Genomic DNA, 16,262 nt, shown 5'->3' with positions numbered 1-16,262 from the left:
TGTCAAGATGGTTTATTTTCAATCAATTAACGATGGAAGGCAGACCTAATAAGCCTGCAATAGAGGAAGAGGACATGGGAGCAATGTTGGTGGGATTCATAATTTTAATCAATGGATCCATGACACCTTCACTAATGCAATATTTCTGTCATTCTAAGCCTCGATGCTCTGCTGAGCACAGACTAACTTTGATGACTACCGAATGTATGTTATTTTTGCAATGTGTAAAACTGTCAGCTGGTAACTGACCCATGATCATTAAACACTCATTTTGAGCTGACTGAAGAGAAGGAAGGTCCTATCAGTGAACAGTCACTGCTTTAGAAATAAAATTTTGAAGAGAAGATTACTACCAAAGTAAACTTTGTGAAAAGATATCATTGAAACATACTCAGAATCAGAACTTACAGTAGAAGATGATGTGTTCTTGTCAGGTGCTGCATATCGGAAAAAGGTTCCAACTTTGTCTACTGACACCGGACTGACTTGTTCCCAGCCATTTACTCTCACTTGCAGTTGATGAATTCTTAGATCATGTGTGTGCCTGTCAGTTCAGATAAAATCAAATTATGACTAAACCATCATCTCACAAAGGAAAGCCAAGACAATAATTAGAACCAATATATATCTGGATTTATCTGTTGTATTAACAGAAGATTAATTCTTGACTATTCAAATGTAAAAATACAGTTGTCTATTCTAAGGATTTTAAAATGTGCTTTTATCCAAGGTCAGCTAATACAAATTATACAAATAAAACTACAGCCTGTATGCACTACATGCAAAACAAAAAATAAACTTGTTAAATATTTGTTAGTATCCTCTGGTTTTAAATTCAACTGCTAGCCAACACATATTCTTCACAGAGCGTGCAGACATTCAGTTAAGCAAAGGAACAATTTTTTCCCCACCAGTTTCTCTAGAAATACAGGAAATACCACTTTTACAAAATTAAAATGAGAAAAATCATTTATACACAACTCCCATTGACATCAACGTGAATAGGTTGCATGTCTAATGGCAGAATTTAGCCACAGATATTATATATTTTCAAGTATGTAAAAAATTAAGGAAAGATTAAGAAATTGCCAAATATTAAAAAAAAATCTACTGGACAACATTCCAAAAAGTATATTCTCGTGAATGAGTATATAAATGTGTGTTCCTGTCAATGTGTGAATAAATTCCAAAGGAAAACTGATGGTTTTCTCCTTCACCTGTGTCTTAGTTTCCCTCTGGTTTCAAATTCGAACGGAATCTCCCCACTAGTGAGAACTTCTCGCCACTCACTGACATTGTGTGCATCATCAAGAAACGTTCCATTTTCCTCAGGAACGACACCTGGACTCCCACTGTGAGATAGTGCAGCACTGTAATCAGAACAACACCAGACTAAAACTTCTGTGGTATAAGTAGTTGTTCTTAATTTGTACGTATTCCTGAACAAAAAGGCAACTTAGCATCACAATATGGTAAAACCTGTCTTATGAGAGAAAATTAACAGAGCTGCCAAAAAAAAAAAAAAAAAAAAAAAAAAAAGAACTGTCTATCAGAGATGGTCTTTAAAAGATTTAAAAAGAAAATCAAACATTGTACTGGTAATTTTGGGAATGCTTCAAAGTGGTTAAAGGGTCATCATGATTAGAGATTTTAGTTTGTTTTAAAAAATTTAGATCCAATATGAAAGAAACTGATTTTTTTTTAATTTATTGCAAATGTCACTATGCTTTCTCACGGGTTTATTTTTAAAAATGTTGAATTAAAAAAAAAAGTTGCCAAGAAGGGCAAGATACATCAACAGAAAACAAATCTACTTTCTTCTCCTTTCCCACAGCACCTGCATCACAGAAAGGCATGACCAATATTGTCACAATGATACCATAACAGTTCTTTACCGGGTAGGGGTAGTAGTTAGGGTAGCAAACCATAGAGTGCATCCGGTGTGATTCCGCAACGCAAATGGTACAAAGGGCTGTCTGCGTTTTGGGGTCTTCATTTCAGCTATAAAAGAATAAAAGAGGGCTTTATTAAATGTATCTCACAGAAACATGTTAGGTACTGACAAAACTTGGTGGAGATTTCACAGTTATAATAAATCAGAAAGTCTAGAGAACCAAAACTGGAACAAAGTGAAAGAGAAAAAAGTAGAAATATATAGAATACTAGAAATATAAAAGCATTTTTACACACACACACACACACACACACACACACACACACACACACACACACACACACACACCCCTTGTGTCAAACTGTCATCACTGAAAACTGAAGTCCTATATTCACAGAACAGGCATACAGTGAGCAAAGGAAGCTTTCTCCGCACAGTCTCACCAATCTGCATCAGCCCCAGATCAGAGGCTCTCCCATTAGGAATGAAAAGTCAGTTCATTCACCATGTTCATTCATTCTTTGGTGCCTCTACCAAGACTGGCAAACAAGTATCTCCACAGTGGTGGTGATTATTATGTTGACAGCTGTCCAACTAGGAACTGGACTGAGATCTCCAACACATTTCATATATGCCCAAACACTCATGAGATGGTAACCACATACAGTTACTACTAACCTGGGTTGGACTTAAGCCATCAACTAAAGAAGAAAAGCTCTGCATTACTCACTACAGATCACTGAGCCATCCAGTATCCACTTAAAAGTTATATTTAATCATTAACAATGACAGCAAGGCAGAAATATGTTGTCTGTACAGCTTAAGATCATTTTAGATCATAAAGTAAACAAAAACAAAATCAACCTGAATGCATCCAAAGAAAAGACTGGAACTGTTAAAATGTAGAACAAAAGGCTACACAAACACTGAATAATGAAGTTCATCTATCATAGCTGACCTTTTTCTTGTAATAAAGAGTGTGTATGTTAAGACTGTTTTATTAACAAGAGCAGAGACTACCCTGCTATTTCCTATTACATTGCATTCTGTCAACTAAGGCTATTGTCATAACGGGATATTGTTTCTGACTGACAAAAACAAATGGTCAACTTTTCTTAAAAAAAAAGTGGCTGCTCACTAGATTTAATCATTAGGAAAACATCACTAGAACAAAATGGTTTTAAAAAAATATAAAGGAATGAAGCCTAATACATGGCTCAGCATACATTTTTCTGAAAGTCAGAAAAAGAGCACAATATTTTAACTATTGCCTTTCACTGCCCTCCGGTGGTGAATGGATTCACGAAAAGGCAGCACAGAAATTAATTATAATAATAATTGACAATCATTTATCTATTTTCAAATATAAATGATTGTTTCTAATGCTTAATCATTGCCTTTACGATGAAAAGCCATATAAATATAGGTACTTGCATAATTCAGTATTTCTCATATTTTGAGGATTTATACTCCCACCACGACATAAAGGCAGTAGTTACTGAGTTCAGCAGGAAGCATGTCTCTAGTTTTCTATATCTACTGGGGCAGACCCTCAGCAGGTGTAAGTTGTCATTGCTCCTATGACTTTAATGCTATGACAATTTACAGCTACTGGGAATCTGTCCCACGAAATACAGGAATTTATTAGTGGATAACAGATATATACAATCGCTGCCAAGGGTTTAGTCCTGCATAGTTTGTTCAACTGCTTACCTCACACAAATAAAATACATGTTCATTATCTTATTTATTTTGACACTTTTATATGTTCTTGTGGCAATATAAATTTTGAAAGTATGTAGAATTAGCAGTAAAAGCACTTAAAAAGTGCAAATTTAAGGAATAATTACAAAGCTTCTGAACAAAGTGGTCAGGAGTGCCTACCAACAGTAAAAACCCTACAGCAGTCTAGGTCTACAAAACATAATAGAGCACCTTAATATGTCTTTCTTCGTACACATACTGACAAGTTGCCAAAACAGTCCATCCTTTAATATGTTACTGAACATCAGATTCAACAGTGAATGAAAAAGGATGTCTATATTCTAAACAAGGTTAGTTACGACTTAATAGTGATTCCACTCAAATTGCTAGAAATTTTGCCATCAATTTCAAAAACAGGAAGATCAGGTTCTTCCAGATCAAAATTTTGTCTTCTGCCACTCACAGATTCGCAATCATCTTTCTGACAATGGGCTAGATTTAGTAAAATATAGCTGCCTCCAGTTATATAGGATTACAGAGCAGAAAAGCATACTTTTAATCTAGCTCTTAATCAACTGCTGATTTATATTTTCAAGAGCAATTACAAAAAATTTTTTTGGATTGTGTCAATAATGTTATGGTATGATGATTTTCGAAATAAAACATGCTGTCCAGATTGCAGCTTCTCAAACTGCTGATTCAAAAATATAAGAAATCAGAACTAAGTGATTTTTTTTGCACGAGTTATTTTCTTTTGTTTCAACTCTCATTAAAGTCGATTGTAAAAGTGTAAAAGATTATAATTTAGCCTTCCAGTAATCAAATTTTGGATGAACACAGAAGTTCTCTCTTACGCAAGGTTTTCACTTTTACATACCATATTCTGAATGTATCTGTGTGCGTATCATTTTAGTACAAAAACTCATTAAAGGGTCTAAGCAAAATACATTACTCCTCAAAAAATTAAATCTGCATATAGCTCTTAGAATCAAAAACAAGTTTAAAATATATGAATTATCTGTGCACCAAGAGTAAAACATTTATGAAGTATGATATAAAAAGACTTCAAATGTAGTTTTATTTCAGACTTTTCCCCCAACCATTTGTTAACCTTTTTACATGGGAAATGACTTATGTCAAACTTATTTACTTTTCCATAATGACTCAAATTGAAAATAACCTGTTATTTTAAACAGAAAAAAACTGTCAAAAAGACAGTAGAAGTTAAACACACAGCACATAAATTAACATTTCATTTATTTAAAATGTTTTACTTTCTGATGCTCACTGAAAACAGATAAATATGCTTTTCAAATCATCCTAATTTTTAATACACTGAATACAGCAGGGGTATTCAACAGATTATGAGATCTTGGCATTTAAGAAAGTGTTTACAGCACTTGACTATACACTGAGGAATTTCCACCAAACTTCTACCCTATTGCCTAGGAAATGGACTCAGAGCAGGATATGATTCCGCTTTCATGATAGCTTTCCTAGATAAGTTGAGCAGCGAATCCTTCCTCCCTGCCGACAGACCCAGAAAATACACAGAGGGATAGACAGGGTGCACGACAGGGATGAACAACTCATATATATGGTACTTGTTACCTTTTATATATAGGAATTAGAGGTTTGATTTATAGGTAAGTCACTTATGCAGCGCAGTATTTGTTGAACCAGACATTTCTTAGAAAAAACAAAGCATTCGCTCTCTCTCTGAAGTACAGTACCTCTAGTATAGATCTGATGTTCTAGGTTAGTCAGACTGGCTGTACTCCTAGTTCTAAGGTAGACAAGGGGAAGGCCTGGCAGACAGGAAAGACAAAGTTAGCAAGTAAGAAAAAATGCAGATATACAGGCAGATGCTTCTGTATTATGCATACAAGTATAAGGAGAATCACACAGACGGTCAGCATCATGCAATCAGTAAATGGGTACTATCCATTTCCTAGTACTAAACTAGAATTTGAGAATTTCTATTCCTTCTGGAAAAAAGTTCCAAATGCTACATGGGTGAGAAGGGCAAGTCTAGAACATCTACATGCAATGCTCTCTTAGAATTAAGGTGAATATTCAAAGCAAAATGTTTGGCCAGATTTAATAGAGTTTCATTCAAATTCAGCTGTCAAACTGGTTAACCTTAATATCTCCTGGCTGATCTGAGAGACATGGAATTAAATTAGGGAAAGCTTCAATGTTTATTTTTCAACTGATTTAAAAAAAAACAAAAAACAGATCACGAGGATCATATTTTCTCTTTGATGGGGATATTTTATTATTCATGTTCAATGCGTACTGGTAAGTAAAACTAATACAGTCAGGCCAAATTACAGTTACTGTAACAATACTGAAAACCCTGCTGGGATATTAAATTCATTGGCTCGTCATGCTGGGAAGATCACTGCTATTACAGTTTCACTGTGAAAGCTGACACTGATACAGAAAAAGTCCCAGGATTAAATTTGCTACCATACCAAGAAAAATGTCAATAAAACAAAAGAGGCCTGTATTTCCTTTATTAGACCAGGAGAAGTATTGTTCTGAAAAGTCATGTTTCTGCAGAAGCTGACTGTATAGCTATTAAGTGGCATTTGGATTGCCAAACTAACCATTTGCCTTGCAGGACTACAACTCAGAACTGACATCGTCCAAGGATTTCAGAACTTTCTGAAACTTTATGGTCTGTTCATTGAGGAGGGGAACTTATCTTCTGTATTATTGGGCAAAAGATACCTCATAGGTGAATTAGTGCAGCCCTGTGAGAGTGGGACAGACCAGCGTTTTTCTTTTTAAAATTGACTCCTAAAATAATCTCATAATCCTATGGAAGAGGAGCCAAAAAAAATACAAAATAGATGCTTTTTGTTGTTTCTTCTTATTTCCCTATTCTCTTTTTTTAGTTGTAAATGCCAAATGAACAGAGTAACTTTGGGCACTAGGAGGAGAGAAATTTTAGGTGTAAAGAGCTTTTTATTTGGCAATGAAATGTTTACTGAATGGAGGACACATTTCTGAAGCTCAAGACAATACCTGAATTCTCCAAAGAAACTAGAAAAACTGCTAAGACTTATAGAACTTTAAAAAAAAAAAAATCACATTAAGTCATGTGACAACTAGAAGCAAGTCAGCTGTCCAGCAAAGAGTTCGCCAGTTCTCAACGGCCTCAGAGAAATAAGACTTGGTACAAAGAAGACTGAAGTGATCTTATTTTGGAGATCATTAACACTATCTCATAGCAAGCAAAAGCAACATGAGGCACAAAACCTCTCCAGGGTTGAATGTACTACCACCATTATACTCAGCTTATTTGTTCTTTTATATGATAGTGTTAGAAGATAGTTTGCCATTCACTGAGAGCATCTGACAGATATAAGGACGTAAAATTAGCAGTGCATATTAATTCAAAGCCAAGCATTCTAAAACAGAAAATGCTCTTAGAGGGATTATTGCAGTACAACAGAAACTAAATTCTTCTTGCCCTGAATTCCTTAAAATGCACTGTGTGCTGATAAATACCAGACTTTCAACTTGCAACGTTATGAGTGAAACGGTTGCACGTCAGGACTTCCAGATAAAGAAATACATGATTAACGAAAGCAATACTCTGTCCGAAGGATGGTGGGTCCACAGAAGATCCCATCCAATCTTCTGATTTGACTGTGTCCACTTTCTCCTGTTTACAGTAATCTGCCATCCATGACTGCTTGGTACTCGTGTACTGTTCTAGAGGGATATAAACAAAAAGCTCATAAGAATGAGGACAAATGCTAAATGTCAGCTGAGACAGTTGAATAAAGTACCAGCCAACTATATGAAATGGATGTTAAAGTCATAGGACTAAAATTACTCTTCCATATTTGACTAATAATTTATCTCATAGTTATTTTAGCTGCTAATTGCAATAGGCCACTTTTATAGGTTAATTTCAAGTCTCAGCAGTTTGCTCAAAACAACCACCCTCAGCTACACTCATGTACTGAGCTTATTTATATTATCTTCCTATAATTGTTGTTGTGATACTTTGATAACATTCCTACCATTTATTTTCTTAAAATGTTCGGGGGGGGGGGGGTAATATCACAATTTAAAGGGAAAATTCGTCTTATTTACTGTATCAGCTTCAGACACAGTTTGTAATGGTTTTGAAAGTACCACACAAGATTATGCCACTCTTTCATATTATATAAACATGCCCAGGGAAGAATAATCAAAGTAACATTAATCAGTTTGCTGGCACTCACAAGTTTTAATAGACTGCCCAGAAAAAAAAGAGTGTGGACTAAGATGATTCCACTCCTCCACCCCAGCTCCCACCTTGGCTCCCTCTGCTCTGCCAGCACCACTTGGAGTAGGACAATTTAAGAAATACTTTAATCCCTGAGGTGGCATTTGAAGGAGACAATAAGCCTCCTTCTTCATTGCGATCAAGCCTAGAGTAAACCAAAGATCCTTAGCTGGCTCAATAAACTCATGAATAAGGACAGTTAAATGCAAACTGTTGGGTTTTTTTCTTTGTAGTTTACTCTTGTACTGCTGTACCATGGACACCTGGAACTTCAATCAGAACAGGAAATGCGTATTATAGCCACCTCTCCATTATCGATGCAGAAAAAGACTAAGACAAAAACATTCTGTTTGGCTAGGAGAACCCATATCTCAAGTGTCAGCTGACGGTGAAACATGGCACTTTTTATTACTTAAGCCAAGAGTCACTGTGAGATTTTAAAGTGGAATCAAAAGTGAGAGCTTCGTGACTCAGTCTTCCCATAAAAATATTGATGCATATCATTACTGAACTAAATGAGTAGTCGTTATATATCAGCTTGCTGAAAACTAAAATATTTTCAATTTCTTGAAATGTGGGAAGTTTTTAATGAAAGCCTGCTTTTCATTAAAGATAAATTACCGCTAGCATCTGAATTAAGATAATTCAGATGACTAAAATAAGAATGCCTACTATGCTGTAAAAGATGTAGTTAAATTCTTCACATTTTTACCAACACTGATAAAATACAGAATGCCTGAACCAGCACTTGCCTACAACCACCACCTTAAGAATCTAAAGAAACTTATAACAAGGCTTACGTCAAGGGACACTGATGGGATTCAGTTAGCAATGTTTAATGTCAGTATCGTGTGCTAGACTAGATAATGTTCTACGAGTGTTCTCATACACACCAGTTAACACAGAGGTAATATTGATATCCAGACGATGTTTAGCCTTTGCTTCCAGCTTCAGACGGGAAGGGTGCAGGCGGCTGGCTGCCTGTTGTTGCCAGGATACCGAGCATGGCCATGGCTCAATAAACGGCTCCCAACCTGAGAGAACACAGGAAATATTACCTCCATTAGACAAACATCTTAAGTTCATGTTGGAAAGCTGTTTACATACATAAATGTTCAGTAAAGACAAACTATGGTGAAAAGGCCTCCTACTTTCAAACACTGTTCAAGATGAACTTTTATATTCAACGGTCAAGCAAATTTCCAGATCGTATGAAGTTGTTCAAATAGGAACCATGCCAAATATACCCTGATATTCTTATCTAGTTATGGCAGGTTTTAGAAGAAACTACAGCCTCAAATGAATACTAATTAGTGGTATGACTGAGTACCAAATTCTCTCCTTGTATAAATAAGCAGAATTTCACACAATTGCAGAGAATTTGGCTGTGAATCGATGTCTACCACATGATATCATGAAACACATCCCAAAACCAGGAAAGAAATTACTCATTCTGTCTAGCTAGTGTAGCTAATTACTTCATCATTGACAGATTATTCCTGAAGATGTCTTCATTGGAGTTTTTTATACAAAAATTGTAGAAACATTGTGAACTAGCATAAAATGTAGTTGTTCCTCCCTCGCTTAGTGTTTGATTTAGACCCTGAGCTATGAGAGTTGTACACTTTTTCAAAAATCATATCTAAAGGAATTGTGATGTTCTCATTGTCCATGCAAATGTCTAATCCTATTTGCCTTTTATCAGCTCTGAATACGTTAGATTTAAATTTTAATTGGATGTCTTTACAGTTCTTGTATTATAAGAAAGGTTAAGTAGCCTGGAACAAGAGAATGAAATACCAAAAAGGAAAGCGAGTATAAAATAACAAGAAATGTGACTAATAATACAAGTAAGGATTTTAAAAATACATTTGATTTTAATGTTGACACTGTGTCTATACATTTCTTTTCCATCATGGTGTATTTAAGGAAACCCCTTTGTTCCATTTGCAGACAACTTGCTGAAACAGCAGCCCACCCCACCCCTTCCATAAAATTTATGTTGAGTGAACTCCAGACTGATAAAGCATGCAAGACTGCTTTCCAACTCCTACAACAATGTATGCATTTTATATTTACCCGAAAGCTCACGGTTATAGTAATCTCCAGAGAGTGTAAAATGAGCATAGCCTTCAGGGCTGGCTCTCACATGTTGGAGAAAATTCAAACCTGTAACGAAAGTAAACATTGTACTAATACGAGAAAAAATATGACTAAGCCCTTAATTTAAAGTTGCCTTAAGCGATGAAGAATTTTATAATAAATACTAAACAGTACAAACAAAGCAACACAATTGACAATTTTCTTTAAATCGAACAATGTGATGTACAGATAATTAAGGATTATAGTGTTACCACACCCAAGGACCCATATCAGGACAGGGGCCCTACTGTGCTAGGTGCTGTACAAACTGAGGTGGACACAGTCCCAGCCCTACAGCTTGTAATCTGCCTCTAATACCACCGCCTTCCATCCCAGTACCAGAATGAAACCCTCATGATTGTCATAGTTTCTCAAATATATTTAATCTACTCTAACACAGTAGGCTGCTCCACTGAATATTATTAAGAGACTCCTCAAATTTTCACAGATTGGCAATTTTTTTTTTGTCAGATTAAACAAAAAAGTACAATGGTCACTTCTCCAAATATAATATGGCAGAAGGCACCAAAACAAAACCCACTACAGTATTGTAACACAGGTTCTGAATCAATGCCAAACAGCACAGCTAACTTTGAGGGCTTAACGGATGGTCCTAAAGTTTAATATCTTGAGAACTAACAAGACAAGAAATAAATGCTGCATACAACTGGTAAACTGTGAAAGTGCACTGATTGGTAGCATTCACAAATTGCCCCCCCCCCAAAAAATTCTTAGTTTTTAAAAAAATAGTGTACATCTGATTACCATCTTTTTGCTTCACATTTCAGTTAACATGAAGTTAGCAGCTGGTATCTTGACAGCTATTAAAACTAAACACCATTACTAAACAATATCTGCAAGTGTCTAGGAATACAAGATTTAAAAAATAGCATAAACCATTCATCTCGGTCTTTAGCAACCTGTAAGACAGTTGGCGCTGGAATCCTGTTGCTACTGAGGTGGGGAAAACAGCAAAATGTAGCCAGCATGATAGAATTTTGAGCTGAACACTCCAAGAGACTAGTACAAATACTACCAGGACCAATAAACTTCCCAAGCTTTGTCCTGGACTAGTGATCCAAAAAAAAGAAGTAAACATTATGAGCCCTGCAAGGTAATCTGCCAAAAGACATAATTATAGGTTACTTTAATAGAGGAAATGTTCCTTTCTTTTCCTGTATGTGATATCTATGCAAAAAACACTTTGAGTCACTTTTGCCAGAGGTCAAGACAGACAGTTATTTAGCTTCCTTCCTTAATAAAAGGCTTAATTATCTACTTCTTAATGGAACACAGTCTCCCACAACCTTCAGTCAGATTTTACAGCCCAGGGTACACAGTAAAATAAAAGGAAAAATAGCAAGGATGCAAGAGAAAACTCCATACTTAAGCCATTCTGATTACTTTTGATTAAAGAAAAGTAGGTTCTCTTTAGTGAAAAAAGAATCTATTCTATCACAAAGAAGGCATTTTGAAATCAGAAGTCAGAGACTAAAGCCAGAAGGGTACATTGGTTCATCTAGTCTGATCTTCTCTATATCATAGGCCGCTACCACTACCCCCAAGAACCCGCACACTAAACCCAACCACTGAAATTAGACCAAAGCATCACAGCCCACAGGAGACTAGACTATTATTTGCACTGGCATAGAATAGGACAGACTGATGGGCACTAGTGCCTGAGGCCACAGCAGCAGCAGGAAAATGATTAAGTGAGATATATCCAGTTAATCCTGGCAAGTGACCAGCGCCCCTATGCTGCAAAGGCAGGCAGGCATATATATATAAAACAAGGTCATCGCCAATCTGACCTGGGGGAAAATTCTTTCCCAACCCCACATATGGCAATCAGTTAGACCCTGAGAATGTGAGCAAGAACCAGCCAGCCAAGAACCTGTCAGAGAAAACGTTTAGTGCCAGTTCAGAGCCCTGACCCACCCCATCCATTATCCCATCTCCAGACATGGCCATCCCTGATGCTTCAGAGGGACAGAGATTTACAAAACAACAGAACCTATAGTGGGGAGGGGAATCCCGTCCTGAGAGCTGCAGCTGGCTAGCTGAAACCCTGAAGCATGAGCTTTTCGGAACATGTGACATAAACTGGAAGTGACCCCAGGGCTGCTGAGGGCCCTGCCCGCTACCATCCATCACAAGTAACTCTGTCATACAATCCCACTCAAATTTATCCAGCTGTTTCTTAAAACAAATTAAGTTGATTAGCCCCACACAACTCCTACTGGACTTAATTTATTCACGGCCAGTTTATCCCCATTTGTTCTTGTGCCAACATTGTCCTTTAACTTAAATAGCCCCTCATCATTGCTGGTATTTAATTACTCTCATGTATTTCTAGAGAACAATCACATCCCTTCTCAGCCTTCTTTCAGTTAAACGAGCCAAGCTCTTCCAGTGTCTTCTCAGAAGAGAGGCCCTCCATTCCCCTGACCATCCTCATAGCTCTTCTCTGCATCTGTTCCACTTTAAGTTAATCTTACGTGAACATGAGCAATCAGAACAGCACACAGTATTCCAAACGAGGTTCTACTGGTGCCTTGTACAAAGGCATTAACACGTCTATATTGGAACTGAAAATGCTTCGCCTCATACATCCTAGGATTGCATTTGCTTTTTCCATAGCCACATCACATTGGTAACTCAATCAATCACAGGACAATTACTAACACACTGAGTTTTCCTCTTCTCTCGCTGCCAAATTATGAGTCCACAGCTTGTAACAGAAATTCTTATTATTAGACTCTAAGTGCATGATCTTGCACTCTGTACAATTGAATTGCATCCAATTTATGTCACTTGGTCTTCAGAGTCATCCAGATCTTCCTGTATAATATTCTGATCCTCCTCTGTATTGACGATGCCGCCAAACTTTGTATCAGAAGCAAATTTCATTAACATACTTATTTTTTGTGCCAAGGTCATTAATAAAAATATTGAATAAGAATGATCTCAAGAGCGATCCTTGAGAAACTTACTAGTAACTACCCTCCAGTCTGATAGTTTATCCTTCAGCACAAACTACTGCCTTCTCCTCTTTAGCCAAGTCCTTATCCATCTTACAGCTTTTGTACTGATCCGTAATTTAACTAATAATTTCCCACGTGGTACCTTTTCAAATTCTTTACTGAAGTCCAAATATATTAAATCACTAAACTTCCCTTATCTAAAAAAATCAGTTATTTTCTCAAAGAAGGAAATCAGGTTAGATTACAATCTACCTTCGGTAGACCCGTTTTGCATTAAATACCCCTTACCATTTAATTATCCTTTCCTTCACAATTTGTTCTAAAGCCTTGTGTACTACTGAGGTCAGACTGACAAGTTTGCAATTGCCAGGATCACTTTTTCCCCTTTCTAAAACATAGGTACAACATACACTATTCTCCAATTATATGATACTACCTTGCTACCAGACTAGCAATCTCATGAGCCAGTTCTTTCCGTATTCTTAGATGGAAATCATCCGGTCCACCTATCTGAGGGCACTAAGCTCTAAGTTTTTCTTCCACCTCAGATGTGTTTATTTCCATTTCTAGACACTCATTTCTATCAGCTCTACTGCCTTCGTGCACCTGTTCCATATTATCATGCCTGCTGAAAGCTGAAACAAAGTCTTCATTTAGTTTTGAGGTCATACCTAGATTATCTTTAATCTCTTTTCCATCCACACTGCAGAGTGGCTCCACCTTATCCTTCCTTATTCTCTATTTATAGAACTAAAAAACCTCATTGTATTTTAATTTCCTTGACAAGACCTAATTCAGCTTGACTTTTTAAAAGTCTCTTTATTCTGACATTTTCTCACCTTCATGATGTAGCTTTCTTTGCTGATCAACCCTTTTTTCCACTCCCTATGGGCTCTCTGCTTACTTCCAAGTAAGGGGATGGGTGCAGCATCTTCCTATGATTTTGTTCAGTACTTTAAGCAGAGCACTGATCTAAATTAGTGCTTTTAAGCACTACCACAATACAAATAAATAGCATCACCACCGCTATGCAATTTTAAAATAATTTAATCAGCAACACCTTATTTTTGCGCAGTGCACTGACACACATTTGCTCACACATATTCCTTCGTGGAAATCATATACAGAAACAGTTTCAAATATCTTATCTGGCCCTAACAAAGGGAAACCCAAGCTATGGACATAAGTAGTAGGTAGGCAAGAGGAATTCTTCAAATTAGGGAAGTGATTAGAGGACAATTAAAAAAAATACTCACGTGAAAAGGTCAGCTCAGCTAGGGGAACATCACAGTCCATGCAGTCATCAATGAAACAAATGCATATGCTTTCTGCTTTAATCTCCACCCCAGAGATCAATTGAATCGGCACAGACCCCTGGCTATCTCGACGTCCAGAGGCTAGCGAAAGGGATTTCAAAGGTTCGGCATTCTTAAACAACCAACTTGCTGCTTTTTTCAACTGGCCTTAAAAGAAATAAGCAAACACCCAAGCCATTTGCTATGCACACTATTTCAATAAAACATATTCATACAAAATTACTCTGAAAAGGAATCAAATGAATTCCCAACAAAACCAAAAAGTTATAGGAAAATGTAGAAGTTGTATATTTTTTGTTTCATTTAAGGAAAACAAGGGAGATTAAAAAGAACAGGAGTACTTGTGGCACCTTAGAGACTAACAAATTTATTTCAGCATGAGCTTTCATGAGCTACAGCTCACTTCTTCGGATGCACAGAATGGAACACACAGACAGGAGATATTTATACATACAGAGAACATGAAAAGGTGGAAGTATGCATACCAAACAGGAAGAGTCTAATCAATTGAGATGAGCTATCATCAGCAGGAGAAAAAAAACTTTTGAAGTGATAATTAAGATGACCCATAGGTGTGAGGAGAACTTAACATAGGGAAATAGATTCAATTAGTGTAATGACCCAACCGTTCCCAGTCTCAGTTTAGGCCTGAGTTAATTTATCTAATTTGCATATTAATTCGAGTTCAGCAGTCTCTCTTTGGAGGCTGTTTTTGAAGTTTTTTTGTTGGAAAATTGCCACCTTCAAGTCTGTCACTGAGTGGTTAGAGAGGTTGAAGGGAGATTAAGGTTACGAAATATAATGGCATTCTTTTTTATCAATACAAAGTGATCTTTTAAGGTGTCATACTGAGAAGCAACAAAATGTGACTGATTATAAATGAGAAGGAGAATGACAAGCTTGAAGAAACAAACCAAAAGAGAATTTTGTGCCTTAAGCTTTAATTTCTTTTCCAGGTTTTGTGTGTAAAAATAAGTAAAGAAAGCAAACCATTTAACAAGAAGAAATGAAGAGCATGAAGATCAGTGGAAAGTAGTAGGTGCAAGTGAGAAATACGTGCAATGTAGAAACTGATGAGAATTTCTAGATTAAAAAAAAATTTTGGATGTGGTGGGAGAATATATACTTGATTCATGTAACAGCTACAGGGAAACTGCAATCATGCTAAATGGTAACTTGAATAAAAGACACTATGGTAATATATTTAAATTAAGATATGTCATTCAGAGACAAACTCAAAAGAGAAGAATATTTAGGAGACAGGGAAGAACCAGCAGTAAGAGAATGAGAATATTTAAAGGATCTAGTTAAGAAGACTATTTTTTGATGACTGCAGGATGGAAAATAGCCACTTTCTATTTTGTCTATATATCAAGTGACTGCTAATTTGTCTGTTTTTATGTATTAAGAACCAAGCTCTAATTTACCAAAACTATAATTGTAAGTAATAGAAAGATTATTTGGAATTACCTTGGCAAATCAAAAGAGCTTTACGACAATCATCCATACCAAATCCAAGTTCCTGAAGTCGAGCCAGCTGTACCTCTGTAATTAAAGAAACATCTAGCCAAACATTTGTCCTCAATATGAATTAATTGCTTTTCTTATTTTTTTAATTAAAATGAAATGCATTATTGTTCAAAAATTAGTTTCCCTCTACCAGTGGATCAATTCTGAAAATATCAAAGATTTCTACTTAAACAACAACAAAGCATTAGGATTCAGGGATGTTTTTAGGCCAAATATTATATTTTGTTTAATGTTTGTATGTTAGAGCACAAGCTAGATCTCAATTCCAGTAGGATAATTTTAGCATATGCACTTAATTTTTATGCTGTACTAATGATTCTTTAGTCCATACATTCAATCCTTCTATGCTGTGGGGCATTCCTTATCTACTTCCACATCTCCCCCATAATGCCTAAGTACTGTAG

At 36.3% G+C, this 16,262-nt stretch overlaps 1 protein-coding gene across 7 annotated transcripts in view; it reads right to left on the bottom strand.

Annotated features, from left to right (window-relative positions):
* Positions 1-16,262, bottom strand: part of VPS13D (vacuolar protein sorting 13 homolog D) — a 188,379-nt gene that overhangs the window by 121,722 nt on the left and 50,395 nt on the right. For 5 of the 7 annotated variants that reach the window (XM_050931510.1, XM_050931512.1, XM_050931513.1 and 2 more), the window contains exons 35-43: positions 15,799-15,873; positions 14,269-14,475; positions 9,966-10,055; positions 8,780-8,920; positions 7,205-7,324; positions 5,332-5,406; positions 1,896-2,001; positions 1,218-1,370; positions 409-544 (exon numbers count right to left, since the gene is read on the bottom strand). In XM_050931510.1, the coding sequence (XP_050787467.1) occupies positions 409-544; positions 1,218-1,370; positions 1,896-2,001; positions 5,332-5,406; positions 7,205-7,324; positions 8,780-8,920; positions 9,966-10,055; positions 14,269-14,475; positions 15,799-15,873 (1,103 nt within the window). The remainder of the gene's footprint in view (positions 1-408; positions 545-1,217; positions 1,371-1,895; positions 2,002-5,331; positions 5,407-7,204; positions 7,325-8,779; positions 8,921-9,965; positions 10,056-14,268; positions 14,476-15,798; positions 15,874-16,262) is intronic. The other 2 variants (XM_050931515.1, XM_050931516.1) reach the window with 1 other exon arrangement.

This window comes from Gopherus flavomarginatus, chromosome 21 (genome assembly GCF_025201925.1).
Source record: "Gopherus flavomarginatus isolate rGopFla2 chromosome 21, rGopFla2.mat.asm, whole genome shotgun sequence".
NCBI lineage: Eukaryota > Metazoa > Chordata > Testudines > Testudinidae > Gopherus > Gopherus flavomarginatus.
This window is presented reverse-complemented; position numbering and strand designations above follow the sequence as displayed.